The sequence below is a fragment of the Antrostomus carolinensis genome, unplaced genomic scaffold, assembly GCF_000700745.2.
Source record: "Antrostomus carolinensis isolate BGI_N321 unplaced genomic scaffold, ASM70074v2 scaffold2135, whole genome shotgun sequence".
In the NCBI taxonomy this organism is placed as follows: Eukaryota; Metazoa; Chordata; class Aves; order Caprimulgiformes; family Caprimulgidae; genus Antrostomus; species Antrostomus carolinensis.
Genome location: NW_010316914.1, coordinates 34002 through 54395, shown reverse-complemented (window position 1 = coordinate 54395; position 20394 = coordinate 34002). Strand labels below are relative to the sequence as shown.

General features: G+C 36.6%; 1 protein-coding gene across 1 annotated transcript in view; it reads left to right on the top strand.

Annotated features, from left to right (window-relative positions):
* Positions 1-20394, top strand: part of HMGCLL1 (3-hydroxy-3-methylglutaryl-CoA lyase like 1) — a 56036-nt gene that overhangs the window by 21619 nt on the left and 14023 nt on the right. Inside the window, exon 6 of the mRNA XM_010168378.1 lies at positions 2939-3127. Within this exon, the coding sequence (XP_010166680.1) occupies positions 2939-3127 (189 nt within the window). The remainder of the gene's footprint in view (positions 1-2938; positions 3128-20394) is intronic.

The window sequence follows — 20394 nt, the reverse complement described above, 5'->3', positions numbered from 1 at the left end:
TTTCAGAGAGATGCCTCTCTGGTCATCATCTTTCCCAGGATGGGAGTGTGTGACTCCCTTGACTGTGCATTGCAGTCAGCAGCTGTGACTGAAAGGTTTAGATTGTTTCTTCTGCAGTCAATGACAGTGATTTTTTTTTTTTTTTTGAGCAAAAGATTTTTTAACTGAAGCAAAACCAATTAGGAGAGGTGGCTCGTTAACCAGAGTACATGCATTTCTGGCTTACTAGGTACATAACTGTTTAACACATAGTTACCTAGTGAGTGCAAACTTCAGATGCCTTCAGACTGCTAGGATCCATCTGGTACATCCATATGGATCTTTTATTAAAAAAAAAAAAAAATCTCATCTATTAAAATAAGCTTCATAGTCCTTTTTTATCACTCTGCTTTTTCTTGAAATGCAGTTACTTTTTAACCATTTATCATCCTTTGGTTTCCCCCTTAGGCAAATAAGGCTTGAAAGTTGTTGGAAGCACCGTATAACATTCTTGGAGCCAGTTGTGTTATCCATTGTCTTACAGTCATATACTTGGCTGTTTTTACCTTTCTGCCTGCTTCTTTCCCTCCTTAGCTTTGTTTTAACCTAGAGCAGTGAATTCATATAAGTATTATCCAGCATGCAGGCTGATCAGGCTACAGAAAATGTGCCTATTCTTATTTGAATGCTGTTGGATTATTACAAAGTTTCCCTTACAGCACAAGGACTTCAGTGTGTTTTTACGTTGTTATTTTCTTAAAATCATCTGTAATTCGATTATGACCTTTCGTATTCAGTTTAAGAGTATACTTTTAGATATTATTTCCAGCAGTAGGATTGTTCACATGCCTAAGGGGTTGCAGTGCTGGGTCAGCAGCTCCCATTTTGATCAATGCTTGGTGTCAGGGCAGTGCTCCCAAGGGGAGTAGCACGAGACTCATGCATAGTAAAAGTGCTCAGTGGTGCAGAACACAACCCTGTTCAATCAACAAAGCTGCAAGCTCAGAAGCACATTCTGATTACACTGACAAAACAGATAGTTCTCTTCTCCTCCACCCTCCTCCCAGAAATCCACGTTGAAAACTTACAAAACTGTAACTAATGGTTAGCCTTCTACTATGATAGGATAGAAAATCCAATATGAAAAACTCCCATTCAGCTTCCAAGCATGCACATTCTTCTTGAAATTAAATATAGATCTCTTTTTAAGGGTCAGTTTAATGTTAGATCATGACAAGTCAGTGATGATGATCAGCTTGTTAGCAGAGTTTTTCCCCCCTCTCTTCTTTCATCTTTCAGACCTTTATTTTCAGAAGCTGAAAGACCTAAGAACTGAGCATGGGAAAGAAGTGAATGCAGCATGATTTCTAGCAGTGTATATAGTCTCTTTGTCATCACTAAAAAGCTCATCTAGAAAAAGTTTGAATCAAGAGTCAAAAAGAACATGAGAAAAAAATGCAGTCTTCTTTTACCCTGATCTTAAACAAAAATTGAAGTTTAGGGATTAACTGGAAGTAATCTACCACTAGCTGCAAATGGTCCTTTTTCTTCTTACAACAGTAGTCCAGTTAAAACACCTGCCATGTGTTGATGATATAAAAATATGCTGCAAGATGTAATCTATTTTGCAATCTGGTGAATGTCCCTTTCGTAAAGTGTATATTGAATTTGTGTTGATGCGAACCAGGGCCTCTGACTTTAAAGCACAAAGAGTTTTACTACCTTTGCAATAGTCATAGCACTTCCAAGCTTTAAGCAGAACAATTCAGACTACTTGAAGTTCTTTTTCAGCTGTTCTTTGAATTAAGTGAACAGCAATATTAATCCGGCACTTCCGAGACTGCTGGTGCAGCACTTTGTCAGCTTCCTCAGACATACTCACAGCAATCGTACTGATGGAGTCCTGGAATTGCTTTAACAGCAGACTGCAGTGCAACTGAAGATGTCTTGGAAAAAGATCATATTTTTTCATTTCTAAACAGTTAATTTCCAGACTAGGATTCCATTCCAGTGGAGTGGCCTTTCGGGTCTGTTGAAAAACAGTGGGGAATGCTAAAGGGGACAAATATGGGCAGCAGCTGAAAATAAGTTGAAGCCTTTTCCAAATAAATTCAGCACATCTAACATAGAAAGTTCCTACATTCGATTTCTAAAGCAGTATTTTTGGTGCAAATGTAATTTTGTGCTTCCTAGTAGTTTCTCTCCATACAGAAGTCTCCAGACCTCAGATCTCTTACTCATACAAAGAACTACTCAAAGATATAATTCAGAAACATTTATGGTTCTACTTACATAAGTAAGAACTATTGTATAGTGTTTTGTTTGGTACTAAGAAAAATTTTAAAACTTAAAGACTACAAAATTAAGTTACAATTTTGCTTTGTTAGTATTTTAATGTTTTCATGAAAAGCAAGCAAAATTGATATTAACTACAGCATGTTAAAACTTCAGTTTTCATTGATGTTTTCAGTGCCAAGAGAAAGCAAAAGCAGGCCTCCTGTTATTTATTTTCTTAGTTTGGCCATTGTGCTCTGCCTCATGTAATAAGCAAAACAAAGGGCAGCCTTTACCCTGCACAACTTGTAAGCTGCAAAATCCACAGAGAAAACCAAACAGCTGGGAAACTCCCAGAGAGAGGAAAATGTTGGGAAAGGACTCAACAGAAACTTAATTCATAGTGTAAAATCTTGCTTATTTGGATTCTGTGGGAGAGTCAAAAAGCAAGTTTTTGACAGATTTGGCTTGGTTGGTTATTCCATTTACGGAAGCAGAACTATGCATTTAGAATAAGAGGACCTGTGGGATGTTCCTTTTGGGTGACAATTTTCAAGAATGAATAGGGTTTATGATACATAGGTCCACCTTAATGGGTCAAAACCTGAAACCTGTACAGCATTATGTACAGCATATTTTATATTCTTTCATCTTGACCTCTTTGTGTTTCTCTGTTTCTAATCAGGTATCTAAGCGGCTGTACAGTATGGGCTGTTATGAGATCTCTCTGGGGGACACAATTGGTGTGGGGACTCCTGGAAGTATGAAAAGAATGTTGGAAGCTGTTATGAAGGAAATTCCTCTGAGTGCTCTTGCTGTTCATTGTCATGACACATATGGCCAGGCATTAGCCAATATCCTCACAGCCATACAGGTAACTCAGGTTCTCTTCTTATAGATATGATAGTAGTATTCTTAGTTGAACTCAAATGCACAATTTAAAAAATTCCAGCCTTAAAGAAATTACTAGGAAAGAAAAGGGGCACTCACTAAACTTTCAGAAAGCATTGCTCACACAATTGGATTGTCTACAGGTATTTCTGCTGTTGCTTTTGCAAGTAAATTTCAATTCTTATCTACTTATGACCTTGAATTCCATACTAAATCGCTAAGAAACAATGATGATTATTATATTCCATTGATTTTGGATGAATGAGGGAAATAAAATATAATTTGTTTCTGACGTCTCAGATTCCGCTTTTTTTAGAAACATATATATGTTCATTGTTCACTAAACTAAAATTTCAGTTTTACAGAGGTGTCTAAATATAAAATAGAATAGTGCATATTTACATCTTGATTTCACATGGATGAATCTAAATGATTGGTAATGGTAAAATGTTAACATGCCTTCAGTATGCTTTTCTGTTTATCAGTTATGCCTTCCAAATAAGAATAGCAACGACTTTATATCCTATTTAATCATCTTTCAAATCTGTTGACAAATAATAGAAATAGTTAATTTCCATAAGAGATATTTTTCCCTTTGTGTTTACATATTTTTAATAATAGGACACAAGACAAGAAACAAACTACAAGTTCTAATTTAGTTTTTGTAAAGATATAATCTTGAAAAAATCTTTACGTGTACATACTAAGGAGACCAATTTTTACTAAATGGTACAGACTCAAAAGCTGTTTAGAAATTGTAGGCCTTTAGTGTTCTATTTTATACTTAATGGCATCTTCTGTTCCTTGCAATTCAGGTAGCCATTTTGAAGGTCAACTTTTCTTTGTCCTGACTTGTTATTTTGGAAGAGCTCATATTATGTTTTATTAGAAATAATAGCAGTGTGTTAACAGTATTAGTGGTATAAGCAACAAGAAGGAACAGGGAAATGTTTCAAGGTGGGAATCTCTGCAGGTATTTGCTTAAATACTGAATGACAAAGTCTGGTGAAAAAGGTTCTAACTTTTACTCACAGTGTTCAGTGTTGACCCTTACTCACTTATACTGTTGCAAATGTGTATGTAGGTACCATGGGATAAATAAATTGCTAATTTCACAGTTAGCTTCAGTTGCAGATGTAATAGCTAAAAGCATGAAAACCCCTGAGTATAGGAGGAGTTCGCCATAAAAATACTTGAAGCATTGTTTTTCAAGTCATTTCTTAAAATAATTGCTGTCATGTTGCCGACTAAAGACTGAACAATGGCTATGCTTTGTTAACTCCAGTATTAATTGTAAGTGATCTTGTTTCAGGTTTACCTCCTGCTCCTATCTTTTTATTCTTAAATCAACTGTGTAAGAGTTAAAGGGGAAAAAAGCTCTTAGGAACCTAATGTACAGTTCAGGCTAATTAACATGTAAATTCAAGAAAGTAATGGACCTAAAAAAAAATCCCTATGCAGCCTTCTCAGATTTCTGGGAAGCCAGGAGTTCCTGAGACCCACCAGAAAACTTCCCTATGTGCTAAAGTTCTGCTACAGTGCATGTCTAAAGGTGCGGTGTTTTTGGCTGAGCTGAACTTGTCATAGATTTTGCCAAAAGTCCTTGATGAAGCAGGCATTACACAGTCTCTCTGACTGGCTTTGTGCAAGCAGCTCCTTGGCTCAGTCTAAGGTAGGTCCCCAGGCTCTTGGATCCTCAAACAGGGCTGGTCCGTCACAACATCCTCTCCTGCCTCCAGTCAAAGAAACGAGGCAGCTGGCAGTGAATTATAGCTAAGCAATACCGTTTCCAAAACAGGGCAGTTTTACAGGTCAGCTGGGTGGTAAAGCACCAAAGCCAGTGGATCAGGGTGCCCAGTTGTTTCTAACTCCTGCTATTAGGCTTGCCTGTGCTTTTCTCTCTGACAAAGCAACACAAATGGACAAAGTACGTGGGTAAAAACCCTTGTCTTCAGTTTAGCAGTTAGTTTCATAGATGAGACTCTCCCCAGAGGCAATTCCTTACCCTTTATGGGTCTGTGCGACCGACACAATATTTCATCGGAGGTCGAATGTGTTTGAGGGGTTATAGAAATAATGGGCTACAGTTATTGTTTGAAAACAATTTTAAAGATCATTCAGCAGGCAAATTACACTCTTCCTAAGCCATTGCAGACTACAACCTCAGACTGAGTACTATTGTATTGTATATTGTATTTCCTAAGAATGGATGAATGACAGCTGGAAAGCCACAAATCACTCTACACTAATTCAGGCATTGCTTCCATGGGAGATCTCCTAGGAGTGGAAAGAGGTGCTGGTGATTCAGTAAGTGATTTTTCATACAGATCACATTGTTCCATGCAGGATTATACTACCCAGAATATTTTCTTTTGTTTGGGTCTGGTCCAAAGTCATCTAGAACTGACAGGCCGTATCTGTATAAGAAATTAGCAGGGAAGTAGTCTTGTAATTTTAGTATTTGGTTTTATGTGTGTTGTTTTAGCAAAAGGATAGGTAGTGAAAGGTGGGAGAGAGATTAGCCAACTTTTAAAGAATAAGTAATTTTTTAAGTTGTTGAAGTGAATAATATAGATAGAAAGCGTTGCCTAGAGCAAGGAAATTCACTTTCGTTTATGAAGAGAGTGCATGTAAAAATGTGAGAAACATGAAGTGATGCTTCAGAACCAAATATTAAACATTTTAATTAGAAACATGACTGGCTTTTTGGTTAACTGTTTTAATATTAAAATATCAGACTATACAATTTACCAAAGACACAAATTCAGAAGATGGGAAGTGATCTAGTTATGAAGTTCAGAAGATGGGAAGTGGCGATCTAGTTAGAGGTTGTGGTATTTTGAGTAAAATTGCATATGTGGATTAGCTAATGTGACAAACACAAAATGTAGCTAAAAGTAGTAAAATATTTCTAGGAAATTGTTACAGGCCTCCAAATAAGGGTAAAAAGATGGGTCAGGAAAATTCTGTGCTGGAGATGCCCCAATAAGGTAGACCATTGATTTGGTGAGATTTGAGTTATCTTGACAGTTGACTCCCGTAGCCTGTACAGAAATGGGTAAGAAAGGGGAAGTTTTTTAATGGAAGTGATACAGAACTCTTTTCTTGCATAGCTGGTGTAGTTGCCAGAAATAGCTTTGTCTGTTTTCATAGCAAATATCTGAACATGAGAAAGAGTACGTGAAGGGGCAAAGAGGAGTTCTAGCCAGCAGTGATACCTCAATGAATGAAACAATCACATGGTAATCGTATAGAACTTTCTCAAATTCAAATCGTTATCATAATCCATTAATATAAACTGATCCCTACGCTACTGGGATCAAATCCTAACTTAGAGAAAACAAGCATAAAACTCTAATGACTTACAGGGAGCAGGGATTTTTACCACCTTACATAATTATTTCCGCCTTGTTGGATGCAATGAGATGAATGAGTTTGATGATTTTCCAGATGAAATTGCTTTTTATTAGTGCTTTCTTTTTCAAGAAAACAGGAATTTTGTAATAAAATCTATACTTCAGTACATGAACAGAATTTAGCAAGCCTTTAGTTAAACTTTGAAGGTTCAGACTGCAAAATCCAAATTTATGAATACAGATTTTCATTACAAACATATATATCCCCTTACAGAGAGTTTAAAATATTTAATAATGTTTCATTAATATCTTTAATATCCTTGAATTTTAAAGATTACATAAACTTTTTTTTTTTTTTTTTTAAATCCGAACAGGAATGGCTGTCTGCTGACCTCTTGCCTTCATCACTTAACTAAATAGATTCTAGCCCCTTTGCTGCACACTGGAGAGATTAACCAACATGCATATTTTTGTGACTCCAGTTTACTTATGTAGTAAGGAGTAGACTCGCACAAAGGTATAGCTAAGTTTTAAGTGCCAGAACCAGGAGAGGAATCTGAACATAGTTGCTGATTTTCATGGTTTATTAATTCACAAGGATCATTGTGTTACAGGAATAGAGTTCACAATGGCCAGCAGCCCGAAATGGTAGAGTCTAAGTTAAGCAACTGAACAAAGGTTGCGTTTACAATTCCTCTTTTCCATGATTCTTATAAGCTTACATGTGAACCTTAGGTGAGATTAATTTTTCACCCCAGATCATCTCCTAGCTAGTTGTCCTTTCTTTTTCAAATACAGGATTTGCTCTTTGTGGCTGTTGAGCTTGCCTGCAGTAACAGGTTGTAAAGATTCCTTTCATCTGGTGGTTAGAGGCCAGCTCACTGGTCAGATCTCTTGAACAGGAGTTGCTTGCTACTAAGGAACTATATGGGGGCTCCTCCTCCTTTCCTTGGGGTTGTCTTTAAACCTGAAGCTCTTGTTCTTGGACCCTGCCTGAGCTACCCTGCAGCAGTGTTGCAATTGTGCTTTCTCCTAGTCTTGTATCTCCCTGATTCTCACCCTCATCCTCACCCACTGCCTTGGTTTACTGGCTTACCTCAGATGTGGCTCATCACTAGGGACCTGCTGGATGAACACTGGACTGTGACTGATCTTGGTTACTGTATACAGACCCAATTCTTACCTTGAATCGCTGACTTGACTTCCTGTTTTTTTGTGAGGTTGTCAGCTGTGCCTGCTTAGCTGTGACTCTTGGTTCCTCACTTGCTTTCCTTTATGGAGCAGCCTGCCCTTGCTGCTGCCCAAGCTAGTCAAGTATTTAGAAGAGGGACTAGCAACCAATGTCTTGAGCTGTAAGAATTGCTCTGAATGGCAGGTAGTGGAGTTGGTGCTAAGCTGGGGGATATAGCTGCTGTGAGAGTTAGCAGGTCTCATGTGCTTTGATCTTGGGGCTCAGCTGGAGGCTTTGTCTTTCAAAGAGGCAAGATATTGCCACTCAGTTAAATTTGGAAAGCATTTAGTGGTGTCTGGGTGTACACAATGCCCTAACAGTTCTACACTGGGAACCCTGCTGGAGAAAAAAGAGAGTCCAAAATGTCAGCTTGAGGAATTGATGTCTCTGTCTGAGGGGTATCATGAACTTCTACATCTCTTTTAGGTGCCATGCTACTTTCTCTCCATTCTCCTCTTAAGTTTTTAGACCTATATTTCTGGGACTAACTGAACTAAGAGAATATACCCATCATGATGATTTTCCAAATGAATACAGAATCCGTAAGAATATTTCTGTTCTAGAAAATTCACTTAGCATTTGTATCCTGCAGTCAGTTCTTTCACCTTAGGCTTGTCCAGCTTATTTTAGTAGATGCGTACAACAATGCAGGACTTGCACTAGCTGATCCCAGTGAATGACTGCTATGTACAGCTGGAAGTGTTCACGCAGGTTAGAGGAGCTGAATAGAATAGAGAAATAATAAAAAAGAATAATAGTAAAATAGCATGAAGGTACGGATAGCAATGGTGGGAGGACAGATCAGAAGATGGCAAATACATGTGTGTACTACTTACATATGAATTGCTCTAGGGTTTCTGGTGGTGATTTGTTACCTTTTTACAGAGTTGTACGTGTAAGCATGCATACAATCACATTTTAGTCTCTTGATTTAAAAAGAAGCAAAAGGATAATTATGGAAGTACAGTTTTACAAAACAACATTGTAAAAAATCAAGCACATTTTCCTTTGGTTTGGTTTTCATGATATTTATGTCCGGATTTCTTCTTTGGATTTCATTTCCAAACAGATACAAAGTTAAAACTGACAGGTTTCTCCTGGATTTATGTTGAATTTTCTCCTTTTTTTGAGTTTAATGCAAAGCCATAGCTGGGCTGTGGTCTTTTGGATGGTTGATTGGACAGGGTGAAAAAATTAAGAGAGATTTTTAAATGAAAGTGCTGTGTTAGAGAGAGCAATGAGGACACGATATAAATAAAAATTAAACAGTAAAACTCAAAACTCTTGGTTCCCTGATATTCTGAGTATGAAACAGCAATCAAAAAAATGCACAGTCTGCTGGGTAACAAAAAAGAGACCTTAAAAGAGAACAAAGAAAGCAGGATTAACTCAAAGCATCATTAATTCAGGTATTTATTTATGTGCTGATATAAAGGCCCATTTTGGAGGGTCAAAATTTAGGACTGGTTTTTATCTGCCTACAGTCTAGGTTTAACCAACATCTGAATTCCGTCACTTTCTCCCTGTAAAACAGAGAACAAAGTGGATGTACAAGCCTTGAATAAAGATTTAAAATCTTCTGTCCTGTCTCCCAGCATTACCTGCTATTGACTCTTATGCATTATGTTCATCATCACTGGTAGTTCAACTTCTTCCTAATGACCGTTGGCTACATTTGTGGTAGGATTATAAGTTTACTTATGCCCTGCAAGGCACAATCATTTAGAGCTGTAGTACAGTACAATAAATTGACACTTCTGTCGTAGGGTAGAGAAGACAGATAAGCAACCATGAAAAAATGTGAAGCCTTGCATGTGCTCATTGTGCTAGACTTGAGCTGGGAATTTCTCACGTGACTGTGAATATGAACCTTCTAGCTGAGGAAGGTAGTCTATCCATATTTGTCCATTGCTACACAAACAAAAAAATGCTAGTTTTGGGGAGTTATATAGTAACTGAGGAAATCAACTTGTCTGTAGTGGGCTACCAAAGTTCTTGCTTAAATAATACATTAAATACCACTGGAATTTTGTTTCATTATCAGCAGTGTGCTGGTGTACCCACTGCCTGGTGATGAAATTATTTACATCTAAATTATTTTTTAATAGGGCAAATATAGTTATGATAGTTTAGTTAAAATTTTGACACTGTACTAAAGACGGGTTTTTTTAAGCCAATAGGGAGGTATTGTATGAAATAAATGAGGTACAGGAGGCAGGAACCACATCATCTTGGCTTGTCTTTTCCTGATTTGACATGTCTTTGTGTACATCACTTTTCTTCAACTTTTTATTTGTAAAACAGGAACAAGGCTCATCTCTTTAAGTCTGTGAAACATTAAAAAAAAATCTAGGCATTGGACAAGAGCAAATTATATTTATGTAGTCCAGATTTTAGATTTATTTTTGAAATTAAAGTTTAGAAATGGAATAGATTTTGTTTGGCATAGAATGTAATTGTGAGATAAAAATGGTAAGATATATATGAGTGGGCAAGTGATTCAAATATATACGTGCCCATTCAAATTACCTGTTCTGTAGCACTTCATTTCCTTTCTACTGCACAGCCTGGCACTCTGAAGAGTTTACGTAGCACAATGTGAGGGTGGGAAAGACTTGCTGTATGAAGCATTTTGGGATCTTGAAAAACTGCTAATATTTTTGCTTACCTATTTTGAGAAATGCTTAGAAATGGAGAGGTTTCAGCAGACCTCACAAAGATATGCTAGGCAACTGCAGAAGACTTAACAGAGATCTCCAGAAACTAATTTCAAGGTTCAAATAGGGAATAATTAGAAAAAACAAAGCTTGACTGAGAATAGCTGTACAGGATTCAGGAAGGGCAGGTCATGCTTCAGTATTTCGCTGGAATTCTTTGAGGCAGTCACTGCCAAAGAAGACAAAGGATATACAGTGGATATCATATGCTTTGATTTTTCAGAAAACAATTTACAGTGTTTTGTACTGGAAGTTAATATTAAGGCGTGGAGGCATGTAATAAGTGGAAAACTGGCTAAATGGCAGGAAACAAATGGAGTTATAAAATGTAATTTCTTCAAGCTGAAAAGCACGTATCATCAGGGTTGTGGAAGTATTAGCCTGTGGGTCCCATGTTTTCCTGCTTAAATGAATAATTTGCACTCCATAATCCTCATGTTAAGGGCAATTGTTCTAACTTGTAGAAATTAAACTTTTGAAATTTTAGATTTCCATTGTGAGAAACAGGATAGCTAGCACAATTTATAAGTGTAAATCTGTCTATTATTCTAAAACATGCAAAAGAAAACATTTGGAATAAAAAGTAAGACTATAGGAATGCACATAATTTTAGGTAAAGCAAGAGATTATGTATTACAACATAACTGTCCTTTTAAAAAAGGGTCTTCCTAGAGCTTTCTACTTTTGAATTTCTTCAGGAACTAATTTATCCTAGACACTTAGCATGTATTTTCTGGGTTTGAAAGTGTAAACAATACTTTTGATTTATTTGTCAGTAAACTAGAAGAGCCATTACCAAGAACACAAAATTCTTTAGAAACCATCAGTTTGCCTTTTTTTTTTAATGTTTCCTTTTACTCCATTTTCCTCAAAGAAACTACATTACACTTTGGTAAAGCTAGTGATTAAAAAATTCAGATGTTTGAGCTGAAGGAATGTGTGATATTAGGAAGGAAAAGAGTGAGTAGAATTGTTTAAGACTGAAAGCTAACAAAACAGAGGTGAATAAGACTGTATTTGAAAGCAGGTAAGTAATGGGGAAAATGGCAGGTGAATTGTGAAAAGGTACCAGGCTGCAAGGTTTCTATGAAGAAAACTTAAAAAAGAGGGTGTGCATTTTAGAAAAGTAGAAAAACACTTGCGTTTCATCAAATAATATTACTACTATGAGCAGTCAGCTAGTTACTTTTATAAGTCAAAAAACATACTGCACAAATGAATAAATCAGACCTACATATGGTAAGAAAATTAAGACATGGGCATTCATATTGAAAATCTGAAAGATGCTTTCCAGTATTTTCTCTCTTCTTTCTTTCCTTCCCCCCCCCCGCCTCCCCATAGGTACTGGTTTTACATTGTTGCCTCTAATTTCAGCAAAATAAAAAAGAAAGCAAGCAAATGAACAGGCAGTACCACTCCTGCTTTTTTCTCAGATCAGTACAAAATAAGTAGCATCTCTATTTTTATTGCTGTCTGCTGCTTTTTGCAGGATGTGCATATTATGCAGTTTCTTAGGAGCTGAAAGGTTTTGACCTTTCTCCCTATGCTTCAGAAAAGCTTGATAGCCTGATAGTTCACAAATAAATTCCTCATTGCTATTATTACAACTGTTACACTATTACTAGAAAAAAAAGTTTAAACAGTAGACTTTGTTTCAAGATTTTTATTTTTGTATCTTTTTTGGATAGGAAAGAGAATATATTTGTTATTGTGTACTGAAATAGCAGCCAGAGTTCTTGAGGCAAAGATGTATTTACATGCATGTACCAATAAGTAGCCTGTCTGCTTTTGTGGTTTTTGTTTTTTATTTTAAATGAAACTTTGTGTATTGTAAATGATTAACATATAATTGAAATCTACATTGTTCTAGCTGCCTCTGATATGATGACTGAATTTCAGAAGCTTTCAACCCTAGTTAGTGAACCAACAAACCTCAAGTCTCAGTCTGATTCAGGATACTAATCAGACCAAGAGATCCTTCATCAGTTATAGATTATTCTCATCTCCAAATTCCCTCACTAGAGCTGACATGGAGCGGTAGACACAGCTTCCCTTTGGCTTAAAGTCAGATCTCAACTGTCTTTTAAAACATTTTAAAACTTTGAGTTTCTCATGCAAATCTACATGAAATCTGAAGTGGTTTTAGTTTTCTATCTTAAAGTCAAAGATAATTTCTGTACTAATAGCATTGAAGCTGTGGATTTCTAGAAAGAATTAATTTGGCCCAGATATGCTGTGCTCTTCTATATTTTTCTGTGCTTGCACCATCCTTGCCTACTTCTCCTTTTTTCTGGGAAGGATCTTTTATTGTAGTTTCCTAATCGCATCTTAAATACTTTATTTTCTGAGTTTCCCATCCTCTAAGTGATGTTCATTTGCACATTTCATTCTTCAGTGTCAGTGGTATGTTCCAATTTCAGCTTCACTAATCATTTTCTAATTCATTAATCTAGAACCAATACTGCCATACTGATTTGGTTGACCAGTACCTAAAAGGCATTCTAGCATTGCTTCCATTACTGTTCATCTTTCTCCTCTTGTGCATGAGCTTTTTCCAATGCAAAAATAAACAGATACAGAGTATTTACTTGAAATTATTCTTAAGATTCTCTTCTGCTGCATCATACTTGAGTTGTCATATCTGAAACTATAGTTTGTGAAAGGGAGTTAGTATTAATAGAATATGAGAAGACAATTTTGTTTTATTTCACCTTTTGCCAGCTAATAAAAGGCTTCCAAAGTTGTGCTTGCAAACAAGACTCACACAAAATAGCATAGAATATAATTTAAATACAAAACCAGCAGATTATAGACCCATTTGAGGATAATACTCTGAACAGACTGTTAGTGTCTACTTCCCCCCTCTTTTGTTCTCCTTTGCAATGCCTTTTTTTGCTATTCTTTGCCTCCATCAATGCTTAAGCAGAGTAAGTATGCTGCTGGCAGCTTGCTGTCGTGAAGGGAGAAGGATATGAAGAGATACCATGCTCCTACATTCACCCAGTCCTAATGTTTTCCGTGACACATGTTAATTTTTTCCTCTCTTTTTCACTATTTTCCTAGTCATTGTTTGATAGTTGTAAGTCCACATGGCCAGAGCAATAGTCTTTTTACAGACCTCCTTTTATCATCCCAACTGTGTCTTGTTTAACTTGACTATTTAAATGGCTGAGAGTCAGCATCATCCAGTTCTGAAGTGGACTGGGCAGTAATCCAGCTCTTTCTGTTAGAGACAGACATTCATTTTTTTGGACTAGGAACAAATTACTTCCAAATGCTGGAAATGTAAGAAAGCTTTTCAAAAAAGGTTTTCAGGTGTTTATAGAACAAATGAGTGTAAAATAGTTTTCAAAATGCTAAGCCCAATTTAAAATAAATATTTAGTACTTCTAGGAGTTGTGAAAATACAGCACTAGAAAACTGGAGTCACTGATCTGTAGCATGCATAAAAAATATGGTGAGGGCACTTTGGTGTCAAATTCCCCATGCATTTTTCTATTGTGCCTCAAGTGGATTGCATGCATAAAAATGGTAGTATTTTGTTGTTTTTTGGTTTTTTTTTACGTGAGACTGTATGGCTGGCTGTGTGTTTCATGCGATGACTGCCTGTAACAATCAGAAGTTGAACTGATAACTGTTATTTTACATCAGCTTTTGATTAAATGCCTGAAAATCAGAGTCTAGATTATCCAGGAGACTGGAAAATGAAGAGTTTTCATTGGTCTGAAGGTGCCTCATTCAGTATCACATAGGCCGTCTCGTTCACAGAAAGACAAGCTAGTTCTCTGCAGCTGTTACCTGTCCCTTTGGTTTTATACCATCTTGCTTGTCTCTCACACACCTCCCAGCTTGCTCAACAAGTGAAATGGGATTTTCACAGATAAGTGTCCTACACAAGTGCCTTATCTCGGAACTGCTCCATCCTTGGAAGCCCATCCCATTCTGCCTTCTCAATACCCCTCCCACATCGTACATTTCTTCATCAATTTCTATCTCATCAGCTGTCACATTAATTTTAGATGAGACTGCATGTCTGAATGGACTTTGCACTCCTACAGTTGCTATATCACCCCTTTAAAGTGTTCCCAGTCTCAGTACTTCCTGGGCCTTTCTGTCACTAAAGCAAATTGATATGAAAAGCTTGCATCCACAAAATCAAATTCTTACCCTCCAAAACAAGGTCAGCACTTCCAGACTGCCAACAATGAAAGATCCGTAAATGGTGCTAGTTCCCAGACTGTGATGGAAATTGTTCAGTGGAGGGCTACCTGGCCCAGGCCAAAGTTGTGCCAGGGACTGTGGCAAAAATTACATACAGTAGACAACTGAGTTCTAGTTCTGACACCATTTAGTTTACTGGTCATATATATAACCACAAAAGAGCACACGGTCCTGTGTATTAACAGCACAAAAGAGATTTTTGCTGTCATTCCTAGTGGCCTTTTGAGGATGTCTCCAGAGCTGAGAGTTCAGAGGTTATGGTCAGCTCTGAGTGTGCTGCTGGCCTCCCCGGGGATTTTGCTGCAGAGCTGTTACAGGTCTTCCTTAAACATCTACCTAAAAGGAGGTTTTAGCAGGGAGGTGTCAGTCTCTTCTCCCAAGTAACAAGTGTTAAGACAAGAGGAAATGGCCTCAGGTTGAGCAAGGGGACGTTTAGATTGGATATTAGGAAAAATTTCTTCACCAAAAGGGTTGTCAGGCATTGGAACAGGCTGCCCAGGGAAGTGGTTGAGTCACCATCCCTGGAGGTATTTAAAAGACATGTAGATGTGGTGCTTAGGGACATGCTTTAGTGGTGGACTTGGCAGTGTTATGTTTACAATTGGACTCAATGGTCTTAAAGGTCCTTTCCAGCCAAAACAATTCTATGATTCTATGATTCTGTGATGTATACGCCGGATCCATCTTTACAGCTAAGGTGGGACTCCCCGCATCACACATCTTTGAATCAGGGCACGAGGGCCTGAGAACTTGAGGAATCTATCAGTATTTACTAGCATGACTTATTTAAGTGTGTATTTACATTTGTTCTGAGAAGCTGAAGTATTTTGGCTAAGTTTTTCCAGAGCACTGTAGTTCAGGGCAGATATCCACCCCACAGTATCAGCTTGATTAGTAACAGATTGGCAAAGCTCTAAGCAGCATGCCATAAGACCTGAATATGGAAGATGTAGGCCAGTCTTTGTAACTCACATGGCTGACAGGCCACTGTAATTAAATTTCTAATTTAAATACACCACAAAGATCAATGTCTGTGTTTAATAGATAGTAATCAAAAACATGTTCTAGATGAATACGGAGTTTATTTTCATTAGACCACCTATTTGTTCCTGTGATTAAGATGTACTTACGATAATGATTCTAGGATATATAGTTTTATATTCTTTCTTATCTAGACATATGAGTATACCTAGTTGTGTGTCTAGCTTTGTGTTTTCAGCTAGTCTCCTTCTAGACTGACTGCGGTTAAGTCTCACTCCATTTTCTTTGTTTTAAGCTTACATGCTGCACACTAAAAAGGTATGTGGTGCAGTGACAGAAATGACATACAGTATTTCAACATAATTTTAAAAACAATTTTGAAAGAAAAAATCAAAAGTTTGGTGAGGATACAATTATTTTATATACCTGAAAAGGTTTTTTTATTCAGGATTTAATTCTTCATTCAATTTTCATGGTATTTTGAAAATAGATTTTTTCTACAAGAGTTGCTTGACTTATTTTTAGAAATTTTCCATATAACCATATTGCACTTTAATCAGTTTGTGACGCTGTATACATCAGCTAGAAGAAGATAAATTACTTTTAGACTTGTATTTTTCAACTTGGTGGAAATTACTTCCCCTCCCTTTTTACCCTGAATTAGTTTTTGTTAAAGTTTAACATCAAGTGTAAAAGTTTAACATCAAGTGTAAGGACAGAATTACTACAGTGCTTCCCACTTGGAAATGATTGTTTCTCTTCTTTACCTTTCATTATTTGTGAGTGTGTCCATTCTAGTTTCTGCCTGAAAAAGAGGGTATTGCATGGAACCTGATTTTCAGACTGAAGCAAGGGTCAGAGGAGCTTGCCATGGCAGGAACAGTCCTGGGAAATCACAAATCCCAGTGTCTCCAGTAGGGAAGCGCAGTGTTTACAGGATGATGCTTCCTTCCTTTTTGGGCAGCTCTACAGGCAGCTGTGCTGAGGGGGTGGAACTAAACCTCTGGCCATTCCTGCATATTTATGGCTCCTCGGAACCAGTTTTGTTATCATCCAGCAAATAATGAAGGAGGGAGAGTTACTTCCTATCATTGAGATACATCAGGTGGCTTTAAACAAGCTCTCAAGCAGTTTCCTAAGGTAAATTAAGCTGCAGAAAATCCAGAGATACTATGATCAGACAGACTGAAGTTCCTGCCCTCACTCTGAATCAGTGTGTTGGGTGGATCTTTGTAGCCATATGAGAACAAGTGACCGTGTGCATAAGTGGAATAAGTAAAAGATGACTCTTCAGTTAAGCCAGAAACCAAAGCTGATGCAGTACTTAAAGTATGACAATCATTTCTTTCTCTTCTGTGCAGAAGCAACACTGAACCAGTCTCCAGAGTCAATTCATTTGTCATTTATCTTTTTTTTTTCTTTTGAAATATTACAGTACAAATTGAAACAGCCAGGCTTTTAGAAATAAACATTTTTCGATCATCTTTAAAAATAAGTGAATCATAATTTTATACACTCAAAAATATTTGCCAGCTTGCATATTTTCCTGTTTATTTAAATTTTTTTTTCTCCTTTGTTGCTTAGTACAAATGCTATATGGTGACACATTATCAGAGGCAAATTGTGTGGTTTGTTTAACACAGAGTCCTTTCAAATGAATAAAGTAAACAATTATAAAAAGAAAGATTGATCTATGTTCATAACAGATTTTACTTGCACTAACTTGCAACAATAGGTAAGAATTTTTTATTTGATGGAGTATCTTTTCCTCTAAAGAATAAACTGAGTGAACAGAATAAAAGTAGACTTAGCAAGACAATATAATGTGCAACTATAGCAAAAGACAAGATGCTAAGTTGAATGTCTTTTTAAACAAAATAAGTGTTCTGGCTTTACTGTTGGCAGAAAAGAAGAATTGCAAGATAGATTGCATTTTGTGGTTTTGCACCTTAGTGCTACCACTTAGTCAGTGTGTTGGAAGGGAAGAGGTATTGTAATGTGATCAGGTATTGTGATGTGATGACTGCTACAAAATTGATCCAGTTATAATGGAATAATAGAAGCTGAGAGAAACTGTCTCCTTTCTGAAGTTTCTTGCATTATGATGAAAATCGTGGTGAAAATACATTTGAAATAAATATTTACTTTGTCTATGGTTTCCAGAAAGATGCCCTGTTTGATTGCATCTTCTTTGGTCACATTACTGTAATTATTAACTGTTTAATCCCATCCTGGAATTCTACTCAAGACATTATATTTTAACACACAATGTAAAGTTCTACTTCCTTGAAATTACATAGATGAATGACTAAAACAAATATTCCAGAGCTCTTAAAGGGAGGTTGCTCCTTGGTTCTCAATCTTTGCAGTAGACGCCGTATTATCTGACAAGACATTAGTGGTCCCATTTGTTAAATACATTTGTCTGAGTCTTGAATCAAATTAAGTATGTGCATAGCTGTTTGTAAGTTCAGGGGCAATTTAGTGAGAATGAATTTTGAGAAAAAAAGTACTGATAGAAATAATATACTTTTTTTTGTTACAAAAGAGGAATAATCAAATTGAAAGAACACAAAAATATCTATTACTTTATTATACTGTAATGTCTACTGCAATATTGCCTTAACTTTTGCTTAAATAGTTGGGAACCTAGTTTTTAGTTCCTCTGGAGAATGAAGTGTGCAAGTTGTTTTTGTTGTTGGGTTTTGTTTCATGGCTTTTGATGTGGTTTGTTTTTTTTTTTTTTCCCTTGCAATGATTTTCAAAACACATATACCAGTGAAGAAAAAAAGAAGCAGTATAACTACTGTAAATATTTTATAAAATATCCATCTGCAGGCCCTCAACCTCTGGTAATTAGAGGCCATACTGTGGAGATTGACAGGGTAAATTACCATTTAATGTTTACACAACAAAACATATGCCCCGTACAATATCCTACACTGATGTTACTGAAACCAGAGTCCGGAAATATACAGTGGAAACAAGACGTGGTACTTTTCTTGTGCCAACACAAACAGCAATTACAGCACAGTGTGAGAGAAGTCATAAGAAATACTACTGCATATCAGTAGTTCAACAAAGTCAGCACTTTTGTGTAATTGCAGGGGAAAAGGGCTGAAAAACATTACAGATCTCAGCAAGAAATGGCCCTTTATACTTTTAAACTGATCCTTGATAAAACAATGCCGGGGTCATGAGAAGGCTACTCTGCCAATTTTGCTTCACTGTGGGATCCATTGACATCTGGCTGAGCTGCGGAAGCTGGAAAACTTCTTTAATATTCTCTTGACAGTAAAATGGACATGTGGAAAACATTCTAATCTGTTAATCTTTGGTGCTCCTGAAGAAAAAGGACATTTGGCTTTATACTTTGTGATGATAAATATTAAGTCTCCAGGTCTAGCTGTAAATAAGTTAAAAGCATTTGAATGGAGAATGCAGTTCTTCTTTCCCAAATATGGGAGAAGATGGATATGCACCTGTGTAATCCAGATGATGTAATAAATGCCAGGAGGTTTTTTTTCTAAGGGTAGTTTACCATACATTTTGGCAATCCACTTCTCTTTATGTTGAGTATGTTTTGTCCATGAATATTAGGGAGCAGAATCTCTTAACTTCCTTACATCCTACGTCCTAAAATAGAGTATTGTTTCACTCAGGGGATTATGAAAATAGAATTAAGAGAGATTCAAGATAGTAGTTATGCCTGAATTAAAAAGTGCAGGTTTTTATTTAATAGCATGAACTGTACAAATTATTTTGGGCCTGGACTTTAAATCCAATATCGACTGACAGCAAATGATGGAAATATACATCTGTTCGGCTTGAGATAGGATGCACAATTCTTAATTTCTGTTGTGAGATATATCTCCAAAAATGACAAGAAGGAGGAATCTCTCACAGAAGACAGTAACTCTTATGAGCATATACTATGTATTGTAAGTATGGAGCATATATTGTGTATATTAATATAAAATGCAAAAGATACCATGGAGTATGGAAAAACTAAACTAGAATTCAAAATTCTGCACAACCTTGTAGTAGATTTTGAAACACATGCATAAAGATAACACTTTTATACACCTGGTGAAAGTTAAAGTTATTTCCAAGTTCTAAGTAGCAAATTATATCATTATAGCACATGTATCCTGTTGGAAATCTGGGACTGCCTAGTAGCTTTGGGAATTAGCAGAACTGTTGCTTCCCCCTGCCCCCCTCCAAAAAAAAGAAAAAAAAAAGTTTAAAACCTTAACAGCAGTTAAAAAGACGCAACCAGACTTTTGTTCTTTCATATAATCAGGTCCTTTTCTTTTTGCCCACTTATTAATAAATTTTGATATTTCATTGATGTTATTGAGATCTGCAAGAGGAGCCAAATCTATGAAATCCAACTGCTGGTTAGAACTACTACTACTATTACTACTACCACTAGTACTAATGATACAATCTTGAAGTCCATGCCCTTGCTCAATCAAGCTCCCAGTGAATAATGATTTCGGTATAGTAAGAATTAGCCCAATCCACTTTTATACGGTTGAGGAGTTTCAAGAGATCTGGGTCTGTATAAAATACCATACTTTTCTAAGAAATTGAACTGTGCTGCTAGGGCTTTTAAGTCTTGCTGTTGCATAAAGAGATTGAAAATGCAGCAAAATCTGATTGAAAAGTGGAGTGACAAAGATGGAATTAGGGAGGGGCTTGGTTTCTCAGGGACATGCACAGAACCCACCACTATCCTGGT